At 40.8% G+C, this 14,163-nt stretch overlaps 1 protein-coding gene across 3 annotated transcripts in view; it reads right to left on the minus strand.

Annotated features, from left to right (window-relative positions):
• Positions 1-7,587: 7,587 nt before the first annotated feature.
• Positions 7,588-14,163, minus strand: part of spag9a (sperm associated antigen 9a) — a 180,369-nt gene continuing 173,793 nt past the window's right edge. For all 3 annotated transcript variants that reach the window (XM_060901600.1, XM_060901601.1, XM_060901599.1), the window contains 3 exons: positions 12,657-12,833; positions 9,695-9,823; positions 7,588-9,598 (listed from right to left, as the gene is read on the minus strand). In XM_060901600.1, coding sequence (XP_060757583.1) covers positions 9,468-9,598; positions 9,695-9,823; positions 12,657-12,833 — 437 coding nt within the window. In that variant the 3' untranslated portion in view covers positions 7,588-9,467. The remainder of the gene's footprint in view (positions 9,599-9,694; positions 9,824-12,656; positions 12,834-14,163) is intronic.

Genomic DNA, 14,163 nt, shown 5'->3' on the forward strand with positions numbered 1-14,163 from the left:
TATACATTGATTGTTATCCATCCATCCATTATCTGTAGCCGCTTTATCCTGTTCTACAGGGTCGCAGGCAAGCTGGAGCCTATCCCAGCTGACTACGGGCGAAAGGCGGGGTACACCCTGGACAAGTCGCCAGGTCATCACAGGGCTGACACATAGAGACAAAGAACCATTCACACTCACATTCGCACCTACGGTCAATTTGGAGCCACCAATTAGCCTAACCTGCATGTCTTTGGACTGTGGGGGAAACCGGAGCACCCGGAGGAAACCCACGCGGACACGGGGAGAACATGCAAACTCCGCACAGAAAGGCCTTCGTCAGCCACTGGGCTCGAACCCAGGACCTTCTTGCTGTGAGGCGACAGCGCTAATCACTACACCACCGTGCCACCCGCCATTATTATTAGTATTATTTTTATAATAATTATAGCACAGTCTATTATTTTGTTTGGCCTGAAAGATTTACTTACACTGTGTTTCTTATAAGGGCTGCATGGTGGTGTAGTGGTTAGCACTGTTGCCTCACAGCAAGAAAGTTCTGGGTTTGCGGCTGGCGAGGGCCTTTCTGCGTGGAGTTTGCATGTTCTCCCCATATCTGCATTTCCTGCAAAATTATTAGACTAGATAGTCTTTATATTTCACCTCTCTCCATATTCATGACATGGTACAGTGTTGCAGAGGCAGAGGCAGAGCGTGACACTGCTTTAGGTTTGTTGCTTTCTAATCCACCACTAACATTAGTTGCACACAGTAGAAGCAGAATTGATGGTGAATCCATGAGTAGTTTGACACCATCATGAAGAAGTCGGGTTCCTATAAATGTAAAGCGAGGCAGCAGAAAGTTGAGAGAGAGAAAACGGGCTGACCCTTAGTCACCCAGGGTTTTTTTTTTTTCCAAAGAAAGATAGCCTAAACATTTATTCACTGACCTCCCTTCAGTGGCTATTAACCTAACATGCTAACATTAATGCTACAGAAGATTATTATTGTAGCTTAACCACTGTGTGGATGATCAAGCTAACAACTTCATTTACAATGCGTGTCATTTTAGTTAAATATTTCAGAGGTTAGCCTACGTTTAGTGCCACTGAAAATGAGAAGAGTAATGAATGAAATTTCAGTCTGCAAAGAGTTCAGTGAATTTATAAGTCCACTATACAGCGAATGTGCCAGCTAGGTTAAGATGCATGCTAATAACTAGCTTGTTCACTAATGACGTCTGACCTCAACATGCACAGATGCAGTGTCAGGATTAGAAAATCCCCCCTTAATCCCCCTCCCAGTTGAAACAGAAGGGGGTGAGCAGTATTTTGTTGATAATGTATTTACAGAGCAATCTGTGAATAAAGGGCTTTGGGGTTAAGGCTCATGCGGACCGATTTTTAGTACTTATGCTGCATTAACCGTGTGAAAAGCTAGCTATAGCAAGCAAGTACAATTTTAGCTGATAATGTTCATATAGAGTGTTTTCACGTGATGTCATCAAACTGGAAGTTGGCCATATTGGACACATCAACAGCAAAGGAATCTTCGTGAATTTTTTGATAAACTAACCAAATGATGGTGAATTACTGTAGAGTTTTGGGTTGCCGTAATCACTCATATCGTGAGAAACATCTGCACTTCTACCAATTAACTACAATAATCAAAAATCGGGGAGGAAACCAGAAAATTGTCAGAGGAACGTCGTCGTCTCTGGCTTGCCAAACTAAACCAGGATCTGACTGACAAAAATCCGGACAAGATAAGCGTGTGTTCAGTTCACTTTGTATCAGGTATGAGGTTTTTTAAGTTTTGATCAATGTCTTAAAATTAAACATGACACTATATTTCTACTATCTAGCCGTGATGGTGCTTCTGTATGTTCTCTTGAGAGTAAGCTAAAGTTAAAAATCACAATAAGCCATCTGCTGTCAGCTGAGGTCAGCCCACAGAGAATGTGCATTCATGATCCACAGTATATCACTTTACAGTGGTGCTTGAAAGTTTGTGAACCCTTTAGAATTTTGTATATTTCTGCATAAATATGACCTAAAACATCATCAGATTTTCACACAAGTCCTAAAAGTAGATAAAGAGAACCCAGTTAAACAAATGAGACAAAAATATTATACTTGGTCACTTATTTATTGAGGAAAATTATCCAATATTACATAACTGTGAGTGGCAAAAGTATGTGAACCTCTAGGATTAGCAGTTAGTTTGAAGGTGAAATTAGAGTCAGGTGTTTTCAATCAATGGGATGACAATCAGGTGTGAGTGGGCACCCTGTTTTATTTAAAGAAGAGGGATCTATCAAAGTCTGATCTTCACAACACATGTTTGTGGAAGTGTAACATGGCACGAACAATGGAGATTTCTGAGGACCTCAGAAAAAGCATTGTTGATGCTCATCAGGCTGGAAAAGGTTACAAAATCATCTCTGAAGAGTTTGGACTCCACCAACCCACAGTCAGACAGATTGTGTACAAATGGAAGAAATTCAAGACCACTGTTACCCTCCCCAGGAGTGGTTGACCAACAAAGATTACTCCAAGAGCAAGGCGTGGAATAGTCGGCGAGGTCACAAAGGACCCCAGGGTAACTTCTAAGCAACTGAAGGCCTCTCTCACATTGGCTAATGTTAATGTTCATGAGTCCACCATCAGGAGAACACTGGACAACAATAGTGTGCATGGCAGGGTTGCAAGGAGAAAGCCACTGCTCTCTAAAAATTCCTCCAAGCTGGTGTGCAGGACTGATCAACAGTTACCGGAAACGTTTAGTTGCAGTTATTGCTGCACAAGGGGGTCACACCAGATACTGAAAGCAAAGGTTCACATACTTTTGCCACTCACAGATATGTAATATTGGATCATTTTCCTCAATAAATAAATGACCAAGTATAATATTTTTGTCTCATTTGTTTAACTGGGTTCTCTTTATCTACTTTTAGAACTTCTGTGAAAATCTGATGTTTTAGGTCATATTTATGCAGAAATAAAATTCTAAAGTGTTCACAAACCTTCAAGCACCACTGTAGGTGCCCTTGCTCAAGGGCACTTCAGCCCAACCTCAGGCCATGGCTGCCCCATGTGAACCTAACCACATGTCTTTGAATCATGCCATTGCCACTTTTAAGGTCACCCTTTTAAGATATTTGTTTCACTTTATGATCAACTAATGTTACTAACCAAGCATGCAGCTCATTTCATCTAAATGTTAGTAATACATACACACAGTTCTCACAACACACTGTGTCAGTACTATTATATGACAGATTCTGAATTATGTACCTTATAGTTAAGGTTATGGATACTTTAGAGCCAGCGCCCTCTTCACACCATGATTTTACTACTAAGAAGGTCTTTGAATCCTTGGTGATAATCTCTGTCGATAAAATAACACCCTGTTGAAATTAAAATAGTTTAGCAGGCATGTGAAAGAAATACCCTTTTCTGTTTTTGATTCATCCATTTGCAGGCAGCATGGTATGACCAATTTGTTGATGTAAAATTCATTATCCTGTTAAAAAATGTCCGCCTTTGTTGCGCAACAAAGCCGATAATTCACTTTAAAGCTATATGTAGAGTATGTACAGTGGTTATCTAGTTCATTTGGGGCTGTTGAATATTGAGATACTAAATATTTGAGGTTGAGGGATTTATTCTCTGCCGTTTGACCTCTTTGTATGTTCTGATGTTTTGCCATTGTTCACATGTATATTTGTTGTTATTGTTCAAGTCTTTAGTAAGTTGATGAATGTTGAGTTTTTCTCACTAGGTTGTTGATGACTGTATTTACTGTATTTTCTATTAAATTGGCACAGCCAAAAAAAAAAAACTCTCAGATTTCTTGCAGCGCACTATGTAATCATCTTCTATCAATTAAATAGTTATTCATCAACCTAGAAATTTAACTGCACATTGGTGGCTCTACCGGGGTGGCATAGGGTGGCAAATGCCACCCTAAAAGAAAGCCTTGCCACCCCTGCTGCCACCCCAGTTGTCAGCGACGAATTCAAAGAAAAATTACGGCCAATTTGACATTTACGTGTGTGAATTTCCAGTGTCCGACTGCAGCGAATGCAGCACGAGATAATGGCACGGATTGGTTGTTTTGGAAAATTGAGAGGCGCGAAGGGAGGAAGCCAGGAGTCGCGAGGAAAGGAGACACGGGAGGAAAGAGGTAAAAGCTGATTAACTATCTATCAAGAAATGAAATTATAATGAATGAATAGTGCTAGCATAGTTGCGGCGTCTATAATACATTGCCACCCCTTAAAAAATTCCTGCCCCCCTCTTGCCACCCCATAAATATTTTTCTAGATTCGCCCCTGTAACTGCATATAATGAGTCAGCACATGAAGGAGACATAAGGCCACACATTTTTTATCTTTAGGTTCACGGATTTTTTCAACATATTTTTGATGATGTTGGTCGAAATAAAAATAAAAGTGTCCTTGTCCAATTTTTTTTTTTTTTTTTGCATGGCAAAATTTCAATGTCGGATTAAGATGATAAAATAATTTAAATTCAAGAGACACACTTTACATACATACACACACAAGTGTCTGTGTGTGTTCTTGTGTATAAGTTTATAACACGGACTAGCATTCCAGTATTTACTTCTCTGAAGGTATGTGGTCATATGACCGTTGAGCTCTCATGAGCACATCAAAGGCTGATACGTTTGTGCTACTTGATTTGATAGGACTCTCTGCGGCACCATCCTCTTCTAATTCCACAGTCAGATACTTGCAGCCAAAATCGCGAACTAATGTTATGGCAGGCACATTTGGCATTGCGCTTGTTACATCACCACCTTCTTTCTGAGAACCAAAGATCGTTTTGATCTTTTCATTGTTTACTTTCAACGCTTGAGAGACGAAATCGCCCACGTTTTGGTTAGTGAGACAGTGAAAAGACTTTTCTTTACCACACTTTATGCTTACGTACAGTTGAGACGATAGCTCGGAATCCATGCTGTCAGCGTCAGCCATGGTCAGCATGAGGTTGACACTGTCGTAAAGTGGCCGTAAATACCATAAAAACATTCAAGTGAATACTCAATGTCGTAAATAGTTTCGTTTTCGGACTCCGCTGAAGTGGATATATACAACACACATTGTCGTTTGTATTTGCGATTCTAATACTGTTTACTTAAAGAAATATGACCTAGTACCAGGGATACAGTGCTATTACAAGAAAAACATGTGACTATTTTTTTTACATTTCTTTTTGTATGTTTTGGCAGTTAAATAAATACACACAGACTTTTTATTTTCTAGCGGTAGTATTTAACTGCCGTCGGCGGATCCGTGATCCGAAAAATTTAAAATGAGTTGCCTAAGGATGAATTTGGAAGTCTGTTTCATACATGTCAACCTATATGGAATGTCCGTATTTTATACGGATTTGATTCAATAAACGTAGTATACGGGCGTATAAATAAAGTTATACAGATTCTTTAAAAAAACTTCAATATTTATTTAGAGCTATAATCAATTCCCACGATGATAAAAGAGCGCATAACATTTACAAACGTACTGTACACCACAGCCAGCCAGTAAAGAGTCTTATGAAATCACGCGTTATCTTGTGGTAGCGAGACTTCGTTCCACTTTTGATCATGCGCACACCGCATTGCGAGAATCCCGCCAACCGTGAAGTCATAGACATATAAACATAGACGCCGCCTTCTGCGTAGAATCATACGTCATCCATGGCAAAGTGGAGATTCTTCAACCGTCTCTGGTATAGCGTCTAGACAGTAGCCGAGAATAAAGATGCCTCATTCATGTGCTGCGTTTAACTGTACCAACAGGTTTACCGTCCAAACGAGATCACATGGGATTACCTTTCACAGGCGAGACTGGAAAAATACTTTTCATTGTATTTGGTCATTATAACGTAATTTTACGAACAGATTTTCCTGACTTTGTGGCTAATATGAAGTCTCACGCATAATAGCCACTCAGTGAAACCTGTCTCCAAACAACGAAGTATTTCCTTCGTAACTACGCTGATAACACTTTGTGTTTTTGTCAAACATTGGAGCTTTGTATTCATTCTGAAGGTTTATTGTTATTAATATTGAATAAAAAGTAACTGGGATATATCATTGTTAATTATCATTCAAATTTTAGGTAAATTATTTTAATTTGCATCTTATACGGATTTTATAAGGGAAATACGGATTTTGGAGGTTGGTTATACAGGTTTGATTGACCAAAGGTTGACATGTATGCTGTTTGCGACAGCAAGGCCAGCTGACACTACGTGGTGGCACGGTGGTGTGGTGGTTAGCGCTGTCGCCTCACAGCAAGAAGTTTGAGCCCCGTGGCCGGCGAGGGCCATTCTGTGTGGAGTTTGCATGTTCTCCCCGTGTCTGCGTGGGTTTCCTCCGGTTTCCCCCACAGTCCAAAGACATGCAGTTAGGTTGACGTGGGGCGGCCTTGGGCTGAGGTGCCCTTGAGCAAGGTACCGAACCCCTGACTGCTCCCCGGGCGCTCTGGTGTGGCTGCCCACTGCTCTGGGTGTGTGCGTGTGTTCACTGCTTCAGATGGGTTAAATGCAGAGGATGAATTTCACTGTGCTTGAAGTGTGCATGTGACGAACAAAGGTTTTTAATAATAACGGTTTATACTTATCTACTAGGCGGCACGGTGGTGTAGTAGTTAGCGCTGTCGCCTCACAGCAAGAAGGTCCGGGTTCGAGCCCCGTGGCCGGCGAGGGCCTTTCTGTTCAGAGTTTGCATGTTCTCCCCGTGTCCGCGTGGGTTTCCTCCACAGTCCAAAGACATGCAGGTTAGGTTAACTGGTGACTCTAAATTGACCGTAGGTGTGAATGTGAGTGTGAATGGTTGTCTGTGTCTATGTGTCAGCCCTGCAATGACCTGGCAACTTGTCCAGGGTGTACCCCGCCTTTCACACGTAGTCAGCTGGGATAGGCTCCAGCTTGCCTGCGACCCTGTAGAACAGGATAAAGCGGCTAGAGATAATGAGATGAGACTATCTACTAGCTACAGCCTGGGTAGGTCTCTAACTAAATACTGACACCTAGTGGTGAAAAGTAATATCAGGGTATAAACAAGGTCTGTGTCTTCTGTGATGAATTCAGTGGAGGTGTTCAGATCCAGTGGGTCATTACTGGTGTTCGACAAACTCAGACTTTTGAATTCATGTGTGTTTTTTGTTAGAAAATTACACTAATGACACTTCGTCTGGATAAACTCAAGGTCTTTTTTGGGGGGGGGATTATATTCTTTCATAGGGCCCAACATCCTGTTGGTTGAATTATACCGTACAATAATTGTTAGTGTTTGATACTTGTACTGCCACACCATCATCCCATTAGCAGCCAGAGTGACTCTGTGAATCAATGGCGTGAACTCACACAAGGTCCGTTCTGATTTCTTCATGCATCTGTTAATAAAATGAACACCCTCTGAGCATTAGTGTCCACTGTTTTTTTTTAATTTAGTGTGGAAAAACCTGTTCATCACCTGACTGTACCTTTTATCAGAAACTGGCAGCATTTTTAACACCTTGCTTCTTTTCAGAGAGACTAACAAAAGAACTGCAAACAGACCAGCAGCGGCTGTTAATTCCCATGAAATTGAGTTTATTAGCTTGTTAAAAATAAGGCTATGATGCTGTTTTAGCAAACATTGAACAGGAAAAACCACAGTAATGACAAGCTGTGACAATCACAGCACATCCTGTGTAATTTAAGGGATTGAGCAATCATCCACACATACACCCCCTCCACACACACACACACACACACCACACAAGTCCACCCAAAAAGGTGGCAATAATCAGGGATTTGAACAAACACACTGCAGTGTCCTTTAAAAAAAACATGCATAGCTTAGTACAATGAATGTTGAATTCCATATGATTCACACAGAGGTTATTCTGTATATCCTACATGTTCCAATCCGTGATGTTACACTTACAGTATTATCCAGTAATAATGCGATTCCTTCACAATGTCTGCAATAACACACCACATAAACCCATTTTGAGTGCCTGATATTACACAAACTGTTCAAATGTTCATGTATAAAGTTACATTCTAAACCACAAAATTCATTATGAAAAAATAAATACTGGAATGGCAAAAATACCTGTATGAATATTCCCTTTCTGGAGTTAAAAAAAAAAAAAAAGTAGACTGCCTGTTATTCACTTCCTTCAAATACAAAAAAAAAAAGTTACACAATAGCCTGTTGTTTTTTTCCTTTTAACAGACCAGAAATGTTTTTATGATACAGAGATAAGAACAAAAATAAACTGGTTTCAGCATCAAAGACCAGACGTGTAAACACTCAAGTTGAAACGAAAATGAATGCACAAAACCCACTGGCTTAGTGCTTGGAGTCAAACAAGGTAAGGTGCGATGCAAAGTGTTTCTGATAAAATCCCTGTCAAGAAATGAGGACTTAAAAAAATTCAATCTCAAATATGAACATTTTGTAGTGAATGTCAAAAACCAACAACAACAAAAAAAAACCCCAAAAAGCCTAAATGGAATGCAAGTTACTAGAGGCTGTTATGCATTTGTTCGACATTTTTCCCTTTGGTAACAGGCTAGCCCCTTTTTGAAAACAAAAACAAAACAAAAGTGAATAAGTGTAGATCTACGTTTAGATCTAATGACATTGGTCACTATTTTAAAGTGCCAGCAAGCTCTAGCGTACAGGTGCTACCACAGGAGGCAGAATCTAGTGCTAGGGCTTTTACAACACACTGGGCTACATCATTCACTCTCTCTCTCTCTCTCTCTCTCTCTCTCTCTCTCTCTCACACACACACACACACACACAACAAGACAGACCATGCCTTTATTGTTCTAGGACAATGCAAACAGGACACGTGCCAAGCAGATAGCAAAAATAGCTTTCTGTTGCTCTAGAAATATCATACGATGCTACTGTGACACCAAAGTGCACACAAGTCGTCGCCTCAGAAGATGTCTCTCTCTCTCTCTCTCTCTCTGTCTTGCACAAAACAAATGATTTGAACATGGGGACTTCCCTTATATAATATAATTATACAATCATTCATGGTGTAAACGCGAAGCATGTGTTTTCTTCACTGGTCTCTGTGCTTCGGTACTCTAGTGGAGTACTAGTTTTTTTTTTTTGTTTTGGACGGGCCATTCACAAAGCCCAGTCATTAAAACTGTACAATTACAGTCCTGGATGGATTCATTTACTCCCTTTCATTTTCCTTATTTCTCGGATTCCCTTTGACTTTTTGCCTTGGCATGAATGTAAATAGAAAGTAGCAAAAGTTCAAAGAAAACACAAAAACCAAAGTATCCCTTATGAAATGGTCTTCTATACATCTTCTAATAATAATCATCATCATCATGGGAATCATAATTCTAGTAATTTGTGATAAAAAAAATGTAACAGCAAGCCACAGGGTGGCTTGAGGGGCGGAGTTCTCTGTTGAACCTGAGGCAGTGATTGGCCGCTCACTCGTCATTGATGGCAACCTGCCAGACTATGATGTGGCTGCGCTCGGTTTTGGTGGGAGCGGACTGCAGCTGCAGGGTGGGTTCCAGAGGTTCCTCGTCCTCGGCTACTCCTGCTCCGTCTTCATCACCTGCGAGACGCAGACCGGAATATGAGCACTACCGAATGTAATATTGCTCATAATGGAGAAGAAATGCAGAAGCTCACACGTTTGTAGTGTTCTTACCTGTCCTGAAGTCGATGTAGCCCTCCCCTCCACTCATGACCAGCATGAACTTGGAATGCTGCTCGTGGGAGGGACTGTCGGAGGAAGGAGAGTCTGAGTCAGGAGTTGCTGCTGGAGGAACAACTTGACCTGAAAAAAAAAAATACAAAAACAAAATCTGAGCTAACATTTTATGCCATTTTATGAAAGCTTTCAGTCGAATATAAATGTGTGGAGGTCAGATGCTACTGTTGTTGAATTCTGGAAAACAATCGAAAAAGAAAGTTTTTTGGGTCAAAATTGTTTTTTTTTTTCATGTAATATAATTTGACATCTCTACTTTAAAAAAAAAAACATATATTTTACCAAAATAGCCTGGAAATGTTTTTATTTAGTCTACCTTCTAATGTTAACTTGGCTGTCTGCCTGCAAAGATCATGTTGTGTACAGAGTCTGTTTAACAAACACAGCTGTAAAGGCGGTTAGGCGATGTCTAAAACCTCGCCAGCTAAGTGCGCCTGTCTTATTTGTTCGTGCTTTTGTATAGCCTTTGAAAAGTTACAGTGCCTTGCAAAAGTATTCATACCCCTTGAACTTTTTCACATTTTTCCACCTTACAACCACGAACTTAAAAGTTTTTTATTGAGATTTTATGTGATAGACCAACACAGAGTAGCACATAATTGTGAAGTGAAACGAAAATGATAAATGGTCTTCAAAATTTTAAACAAATAAAAATCTGAAAAATGTGGTGTGCATTAGTATTCAGCCCCCCTGCGTCAATACTTTGTAGAGCCACCTTTTGCTGCAATTACAGCTGCAAGTCTTTTGTGGTATGTCTCTACCAGCTTTGCACATCTAGACACTGAAATTTTTGCCCATTCTTCTTTGCAAAATAGCTCAAGCTCAGCCAGATTGGATGGAGAGTGTCTGTGAACAGCAATTTTCAAGTCTTGCCACCTTTGCTTAATGGGATTTAGGTCTGGACTTTGACTGGGCCATTCTAACACATGAATATTCTTTGATCTAAAGTTCTAAACCATTCCATTGTAGCTCTGGCTGTATGTTTAGGGTCATTATCTTGCTGGAAGGTGAATCTCCTTCCCAGTCTCAAGTCTTTTGCAGCCTCCAACAGGTTTTCTTCCAGGATTGCCCTGTATTTAGCTCCATCCATCTTCCCATCAACTCTGACCAGCTTCCCTGTCCCTGCTGAAGAAAAGCATCCCCATAGCATGATGCTGCCACCACCATGTTTCACAGTGGGGATGGTGTGTGCAGGGTGATGAGCAGTGTTAGTTTTCCGCCACACATAGCGCTTTGCATTTAGGCCAAAAAGTTCAACTTTGGCCTCATCTGACAAAGCACCTTCTTCCATATGTTTGCTGTGTCCCTTACATGGCTTCTGGCAAACTGCAAACAGGACTTATGTCTGTCTTTCAACAATGGCTTTCTTCTTGCCACGCTTCCAAAAAGGCCAGATTTGTGGAGTGTGCGACTTATAGTTGTCCTGTGCACAGATTCTCCCACCTGAGCTGTGGATTTCTGCAGCTCCTCCAGAGTGATCATGGGCCTCTTGGCTGCTTCTCTGACCAGTGCTCTCCTTGCTTGCTCTGTCAGTTTAGGTGGACGGCCATGTCTTGGTAGGTTTGCAGTTGTGCCATACTTTTTCCATTTTTGAGTGATGGACTGAACAGTGCTTCTTGAGATGTTCAGAGCTTGGGATATTTTTTTATAACCTGACCCTGCTTCAAATGTCTCCAGAACTTTATCCCTGACCTGTCTGGTGAGTTCTTTGGTCTTCATGATGCTGTTTGTTCTTCAGTGTTCTCTAACAAACCACTGAGGCCTTCACAGAACAAGTGTATTTATGCTAAGAGTAAATTACACACAGTAGGACTCTATTAACTAATTAGATGACTTCTGAAGGCAATTGATTGCACTGGATTGTATTTAGAGGTATCAGAGTACAGAGGGCTGAATACTAATGCACACCACATTTTTCAGATTTTTATTTGCTTAAAATTTTGAAGACCATTTATCATTTTCGTTTCACTTCACAATTATGTGCTACTCTGTGTTGGTCTATCACATAAAATCTCAATAAAAAACTTTTAAGTTCGTGGTTGTAAGGTGGAAAAATGTGAAAAAGTTCAAGGGGTATGAATACTTTTGCAAGGCACTGTATATGCCATAAAGAAGGAGACATAAGCCAAAGCAATTCAGATCAGATGATGAGTCTCGTGTTTGAATGCAGCAAGAAACTTTCACCTCAGGTGATCAGACAGAGACTGATGTAGATGATGCTAACACTCAAAGTAAGAACTCATTTCCTTCTGTGAAGATATAATTCTTTACAACTTGTCAGTAATGTTTTTTCATAACTTGATTAGGTTAATGTAGCGGTAAATAAATGCAAAGGTGCATCTTTCAGTGGAATTGGAATAAAATCTTTCAATGTGATTTCCTCCCATTTAAGTTTTGGGTGTAATCAGACTTTAAAATGCTAAACTTTACTTCTGGTTTAGAGACATGCAATACAGAAACGTTTCAGTTTCACAAAATATGTATTTTTCAGAACCATTTAGAGTAGAAATTGTGAACTGACCATGTGAAGGGTTTTCTCAGGCTGTCACACATGTACAAACACCAGAGGTATTCTTAATACGTAAATACATTCACTGGCCATTTTATCAGGGAGAATTACATATTATACAGTCCACGTTGTTAGCACTTATCTGTTGCTATACTCTATTTTTCAGCCCCCCTCTACTCCAGCCATTAACGGACAAGGACCACCAGTGACCAGATGGATGATGGACTACTCTTAACACAACAGTAGGTATGCTAACATGGTAATGCCACATCTTTGTGTGGTTTGTGTCACTGCTGGGTTAAGGACAGCCCATAGTGATTTAAGTGTACCTGATGAATATGAAAATGTGCCTAATAAAATGGCATATATATATTTTTTTCTATATAATACCTGGCACCGCAGCGAAGAACTTGACTGCATCTCTGTGACCATGGAAGCAAAGTTGAGCATGAGCCATAGAGCAGTAGGGCACATAGGAGCCTGACGTCCCACCGTCTGTACTCTCATCCCCAAACACGCGTACTGCACCACCAGGCCGGCTCGCTATCGCACCAATACTCCTATTAGCTGTAGTTCAGAGGACAAAAACAGCCAGTGTTAACTGTGAGACTCTTAGTACAGTCACAATGCAAGTGGTTCTGTTCTGAGAAAAGTGTGCTTTAGTGCAATCAGAACAAGATGCACAGACTGTCTATGTAGACTCCAAGCACCTACCACTGAGATAATGTTAACGGTTAAAGCAGATGCACTCGTATTATTATGAAGATCAATATCAGGCCAGTAAGAGAGAAGAAGAGACAGAGAATGAAGGTGAAATTAGAACAGAAAGAAAGAGAGAGGAGTATCCAATACTGGATCAAGGGCCATATTCAGAGTAAAGCATGCATAGTGAGGAATTAATACCAAAATTGAGCACACCTTATTTAGGTGTTATAAGGTGTTTAGACCTTAGACAAAACTAAAACTCAGATGCCTGCTGTTTAGTGCTCATTATAGCTGTATCAGGCATGTCCCAATGGATAGAGCCCATAGGAAAAAAACAAGACCTTAAGAGATTATTTATCACAGTTGGCTTTTGTACGTCCGGGCATCCACCAGGAGGAGCTGGAATATATGGATGGGGATCGAGAAGTCTGATATCACTCCAATCAGAAAAAGCAGAAGGAAAATGAATGAATGAATGAATGAATGAATGATAGGGGATGTATAGTACCAGTCAAAAGTTTGGACATGCCTACTCATTCATAGGTTTTTATGTATTCTGACTATTTTCTACATTGTAGAACAATACTGAAGACATCAAAACTATGAAATAGCATCCATCCATTATCTGTAACCACTTATCCTGTTCTACAGGGTCGCGGGCAAGCTGGAGTCTATCCCAGCTGACTATGGGCGAGAGGCGGGGTACACCCTGGACAAGTCGCAGGACTGACACATATGCCGCTTTTCCACTACAAACGCGGCTGAGCCGTGCCGTGCCGAGTCGAGTCGAGCTGAGCGGGGCTGTTGGAGTTGCATTTCGACTACAACCGCGCTGAACCGTGCTGGCTGGAAGTGGGTGGACACATTGGGTGGAGTTAGCGAAAGTGGGTGGACGTCATGTGATGTCGTTAAGCAGCGCAAACAGTGACATCAGTGACAGTGGCGGAACAAGTCAGAGCCGGGCCGGGGGCGGGGCAAATGACCGGGCCCTTTATTAAAGCTTATCATAACATCATTTTAGGCTACAAAATGTCCGCAACTGCGGTGTTTACCAATTTCAACACTACCGGGTGCAACTATGTTATTTAGTACATCAAGTCCTTCAAACGAACATGTAACTCAGAAACAAAAAACATTAGGATACTGTACATGGCTCATAATAAAACATCAATAGCCTATACTGCGCACATTA

This window comes from Neoarius graeffei, chromosome 20 (assembly GCF_027579695.1).
Source record: "Neoarius graeffei isolate fNeoGra1 chromosome 20, fNeoGra1.pri, whole genome shotgun sequence".
In the NCBI taxonomy this organism is placed as follows: domain Eukaryota; kingdom Metazoa; phylum Chordata; class Actinopteri; order Siluriformes; family Ariidae; genus Neoarius; species Neoarius graeffei.